Source organism: Engraulis encrasicolus, chromosome 23 (assembly GCF_034702125.1).
Source record: "Engraulis encrasicolus isolate BLACKSEA-1 chromosome 23, IST_EnEncr_1.0, whole genome shotgun sequence".
In the NCBI taxonomy this organism is placed as follows: domain Eukaryota; kingdom Metazoa; phylum Chordata; class Actinopteri; order Clupeiformes; family Engraulidae; genus Engraulis; species Engraulis encrasicolus.
This window is the reverse complement of record NC_085879.1, coordinates 29,209,972-29,215,862: the sequence shown is the minus strand read 5'-3', so window position 1 is coordinate 29,215,862 and position 5,891 is coordinate 29,209,972. Positions and strand designations below refer to the sequence as shown.

The following is a 5,891-nucleotide window of genomic DNA, read 5'->3' as shown; positions in this document are numbered from 1 at the left end:
GTACTGTTAATTAATCATTCGTCTATGGCGATTTAACCTTCTGATAAGCATTAGTAAACCATCATTAACCTCTTAACCTACCACGCCCACTTCCGGGCCCGTCGACGGTCCCAGTTTAAAAAAAACCAAGTTGCAACAGGACGCATGTTGTTATATTCTATTATGACCAATTTCCAGCCAAACTGACCAACTACCCGTTATTAATATAGTTTCAACTCGGTGCCCATCAAATTTGGGCAACTTTGATGCAGTTGTTAGCAAGAACAGGCTTTAGTTGTTAGCAAGAACCTAGCTTAGCATTTCCCAGTCATTTGAATAGGAAGTTGCTAAGTGTTAAAAACGATCTCTGTTGACACATTTAAATGTATTTTTACCACACACAAACGGTACAAATAAAGTCACCAACCTTCAAACTGTGCCAATAAGCCATCCAGTATGCTTCCATAGTCCAAAACGATGTTTATTTGCTTGATCGATGTGACGCTAAGAATGGTGCCTTGTGTACATCCACTTTGCTGCATCATCTTCTCTGACATGTTTTCACCACATTTCTTCAAGTTGTCATCTATTGTTACACATGAATCAAAAGCTGACGATGTCCCCTGTAATATTCCAGAGCTATTTTTTGGCGTGGAGCAACGTGTACGGAGAGGCAGACGTCTGTTTCACCTAAGCACAGCATTCTTGTATGCGTCTCGTAGTGAACCTTTATTTTGGTAGTTGACAAGATAGGCTGAGAGGTCACAAACGCTCACCCAAACTTGAGTGACATCTAATTCAGCCAATAGTATGCTTTCTTCTGACAATGTAGGTTGGTCATTCATCCCGATTGGTGAATCCCTCACGTTTCTCACGGCATGCGTATCTGCCGCATGGTTTTGGTTGTCACAACAACATTGGAGTTGCCGCCTACTCTGCTTGCTTTACGCATCGTAGAGCAGCATTTCTCGTCAGCAATTTCGGGTTTGTACTCCCTAAAAGTGTGTGTTGCCTGTGAGTGTGAGTAGTCTGTGCTTTCTGTGAGTCGAGTGTTGTGAAGACATCATGGATGGACGCGGTAGGAAGCGGTATACTTTGGCCGAAATCCACGCTCAACTTTTTGATGACGGCGGGAATGAGACAGAGGATGATGCGGTGTCCGAAGCTGACAGCACCGACTCAGCGCTTCAGGCGTTTGAGGACGGCATAGATGTCGTCCTCGATTTGTAAGTGATCATTTTGTCACTGTATCGTGAAAGGCATAATTGTGTCACTGCATAATGAAAGTGATAATTCTGCTGCTGAATGAAAGTTTAGAACTTTATTGTCCCCATGTGGTAATTGTGCCAGCAGTACAGACGCTGCAAACGCACCAGATATAAACACTGACAGGAATATTAGACAGCAGTATAGTGAGAATACATTTTATTACATTTAAATTGATTCCATACATGAATACATACACAAATCATGCAGTCAGAAAGAAAAATGCGTTCACTGTCAGTGTTTCCCATGTCTTTTACCATTTACAGTATTGAATGGCAATGCTGTTTATCATTACTTTGTAAGTTTATTCTAAAGTGCTTATGTCTGCAACTATATGATTAACTGTAATGTAATGATAAATATACTATAACTTGCATTTTGTTGGTGTAGCCAAGCTAAATGGATAATGGCAACTTATTCAGCTGACATGCAATTAGCAGTGAGGCAAAAAAAAAAAAAAAGCATGAACTGTCACATTCATTGTCAGTGCACTCCCATGTCCTGCAGCCTGCTTTACTACAATATGTTATGGCAATTCATACTGTCAATATATAGCCATGATTTATTCTTCAGTCTGTCTTTGTTTCACTGCAGGATACACTGTAATGTAGTGGTAAATGAAATGTAATTTTTTGAAAATGTAATGTAAATGAAAATGTAATTTTAAAAAAAAACTGTTACATCTAAATAAAAGTATAATTAATGTTGTGTATCCTCTTGTTCATACAGTGAGGAGACATCTGACTCGGATGATGGGAACACATCTGATGACCCTTTGGAAGGGACTTCAACTGCCCCACACCCAGCTGCCTCTCCAACTCCTCCAGCTGCCTCTCCAACTCCTCCAGCTGCCTCTCCAACTCCTCCAGCTGCCAGCAGTGTGCGCATGAGTGGCAGGCGCCGTGATCTCCACCCTGCTCCAACTCCATGCCCTCCTCCAGTTAGTCGTGGTGCTAGGCGTGGTAAGCGCCCCTCAAAAGCCTCTGCTCCAACTCCATGCCCTCCTCCACCAAGCCGTGGTGCTACGAGTGGTAAACGCACCTCACAAGTCCCTGCCTCAACGCCAAGCCGTCCTGCGAAGCGTGCATCCCTGGGTCCACCGCCGCAGGACTCCGACTTCTGGCGTGATGCAACGAGTGAAGACGTGGAGCCTCCACCGTTGCCATTTCGACCCAGGCGCCCTCCAGGACCACAGCTGGACCCTCAGGTAGACTACCGGCCGCTTGACCTGTTCTTATTGTTTTTCAGCAAGGACGTGGTTAGGACCCTGTGCAGGCATACCAATCTCCATGCTGCAAAAAGGGCTGCACAAGGACGAAAGAGGAAGTGGGTCGACATAGAGCCAGAGGAGATGTACCGCTTCATCGGATTGGTCATCTACAAGGGATTGATGAAGTTGCCAGAGATGCGGGACGGATGGAGGAAGGACCGCCTTCACAGTTTTCCCTTCCCTGCATCCGTCATGCCAGGGTACAGATACGAGGTAATCTTCTCAACCCTTCACATGAGTGACCCGGCTGTTGATGCAGCAAATGATCAGCTGAAGGGACAGCCTGGGCACGATGGCCTCTGCCGCCTCAGGCCGCTGCATGATGACCTCCTGACGGCGTGCAGGGCTTACTTCCACCCGCTCCAGAACCTCTCAGTGGATGAGAGGATGGTTCTGGCTAACGGGGCTCTGGTATGGACTGTTTTATAATATGTTTATACTCCTCCTCAAAGACTGAAGCAGGTTTATGAGGGATGATAGGTCCTACTATTGGTTTATTTGAAATAATGGTACAAAAACACAATTGTAATATTGTTGTGCTTTGATGCCTATTAGTACTGTGGACATTGTTATGTACCATCTATGTCATTTTAATAATCTGAAAGTGAAAGTGAAAGCCCTTCAAGTGTTGGATTTTACATGCTGAAAACATGTGCAATGAGGAACTGTGGTGTTTTACTGTAATCTGAAATCTAAAAAAAAGGTGATTTTTCACATTTTTTGTTGTATATAATGATCTGAAATGTAGATTTAATGAAGTTAATAAAAAGCTGGAGTTGGTTGGATGTCTTGCCCCATGTGTCTGCTTCAATTTAAACTCTCAATTGTCAATGTGGAGCATGTAAAACAAAAGCTATTACATCCTAAACTCATGGTCTAAACACCTCTCCAAAATAGGACATATGGATAGCTTATATGTTTTTTGGAGACGCCTATTAGTACCTGTGGAAATGGCTATGTAAGTCCTCTGTAATTTCACATGTCTACTTCAAATTCTGGATCCCACTTGCTCACAACATGGACATAGAGGAAATGTAGTATTTCACTGTGCATACCAAATAACCATCAATGTACACACTGAAAACAAACAAAAAAAACAGGCGATTTTCACATTTTCGGATGTTTTTGTTGTATGTAATGATCTGAAAGGTAGGTTTAATGAAGTTAATAAAAAGCTGGAGTTGGCTGGATGTGTTCTCCCAAGTGTCTGCTTCAAAATAAACCCTCAATGGTCAATGTGGACCATGTAAAACAAAAGCTATTGCATCCTAAAGTCATGGTCTGAAAACCTCTCCAAAATAGGACATATGGATAACTTATATATATTTTTGGAGACGCCCATTAGTACCTGTGGTATTTGCTATGTAACTCCTCTGTAACTTTACAGATCTACTTCAAATTCTGGATTTTACTTGCTGACAACATGTGCATTGAGGAAATGTACTATTTTACTATGCATCTCAAATAACCATCCAGGTACACACTGAAAACTAAACAAAAATTAGGCGATTTTCATATTTTCGGATGTTTTTTTTATATATAATGATCTGAAATGTAGATTTAGTGATGTTCATAAAAAGCTGGAGTTGACTGGATGTCTTCTCCCAAGTATCTGCTTCAAAATAAACCCTCAAAGTTCAATGTGGATAATGTTATTCAAAAGCTGTAGCATCCTAAAGTCATGGTCTCAAAAACCTCTCCAAAATAGGACATAATGGGCTCTGCGGTAAGAGGTTAAAATGTCTGATAACCCACCTTTATTTATGAAAAAAACATTATCTCTTTGTTGTCTCCTACCACCTAACCATTAACAAGTACTATTAGGCATGTATGGTAACGGTTTGTAAACTCTTGCTTTAGCATCAGTGAAGTCTTATTTAACCCTTTTGTAATGGTTAGTGTGTGATGACTGGTAGCATGGCAAACAGTAGGCCTAGGCCTAAGTTGAGGCTCATGTGACTGCCCCTCATGGATGTTTCTGGACATTAACAAATGACTTGTTAAGCGTTGCTTATGCATTATCAAGGAATTACGAACCATTACTTAAGTATATCTGGGGAACTGATCTAAAGTGAAAACCTGTTATGGCTTTACAACACATTAACGAATGACTTGATAAGCATTGCTTATGCACGCATATCTGGGGGACTTTTTAAGTGAAAACCTATCCATACTTTCCAAAACATTAACAAATGACTTGATAAGCATTGCTTGTGCACTATCAAGGATGTATAACCCATTACTTAAGTATATCTGGGGAACTGATCTAAAGTGAAAACCTTTCCATGCTTTCCATAACGTTAACAAATGACTTGATAAGCATTGCTTATGCATTACCAAGAAGTCACAACTCATTACTAACGCATATCTGGGGAACTTTTTAAGTGAAAATCTCACCATGCTTTCCAAAACATTAACAAATGACTTGATAAGCATTGCTTATGCATTATCAATGATTTATAACCAGTTACTTAAGTATATCTGGAGAACTTATCTAAAGTGAAAACCTGTTATGGCTTTGCAACACATTAACGAATGACTTGATAAGCATTGCTTATGCATTACCAAGAAGTTTCAACGCATTACTAACGCATATCTGGGGAACTTTTTAAGTGAAAACATTTCCATGCTTTCCAAAACACTAACAAAGGACTTGGTAAGCATTGCTTATGCATTATCAAGGATTTATAACCCATCACTTAGGTATATCTGGGGAACTGTTCTAAAGTGAAAACCTTTCCATGCTTTCCGAAACGTTAACAAATGACTTGATAAGCATTGCGTAAGCATTATCAAGAAGTTTCAACGCATTAATAACTCATATCTGGGGAACTTTTTCTGTGAAAATCTTTCCATGCTTTCCAAAACATTAACAAATGACTTGATAAACGTTGCTTATGCATTATCAAGGAGTTACAACTCATTACTTAAGTATATCTGGGGAACTGATATAAAGTGAACACATTTCCATGCTTTCCAAAACGTTAACAAATGACTTGATAAGCATTGCTTATGCATTATCGAGAAGTTTCAACGCATTACTAACGCATATCTGGGGAACTTTTTCAGTGAAAATCTTTCCATGCTATCCAAAACATTAACAAATGACTTCATAAGCATTGCTTATGCTTTTATCAAGGATTTAAACCCCATTAGGCCTATATCTGGGGAACTTCTCTGAAGTGAAAACCTTTCCATGCTTTCCAAAACATTAACAAATGACTCGATAAGCATTGCTTATGCATTATCAAAGAGTTACAACTCATTACTTAAGTATATCTGGGGAACTGATCTAAAGTGAAAACCTTTCCATGGTTTACAAAACGTTAACAAATGATTTGTTAGGCATTGCTTATGCATTAACAAGAAGTTACAA

General features: G+C 40.1%; 1 protein-coding gene across 1 annotated transcript in view; it reads left to right on the top strand.

Moving 5' to 3' along the window:
• Positions 1–211: 211 nt before the first annotated feature.
• The window catches only part of LOC134439964 (WW domain-binding protein 11-like), a 6,908-nt gene continuing 1,228 nt past the window's right edge, over positions 212–5,891 (top strand). The window contains exons 1-2 of the mRNA XM_063189891.1: positions 212–1,205; positions 1,975–2,926. Coding sequence (XP_063045961.1) covers positions 1,045–1,205; positions 1,975–2,926 — 1,113 coding nt within the window. The 5' untranslated portion in view covers positions 212–1,044. The remainder of the gene's footprint in view (positions 1,206–1,974; positions 2,927–5,891) is intronic.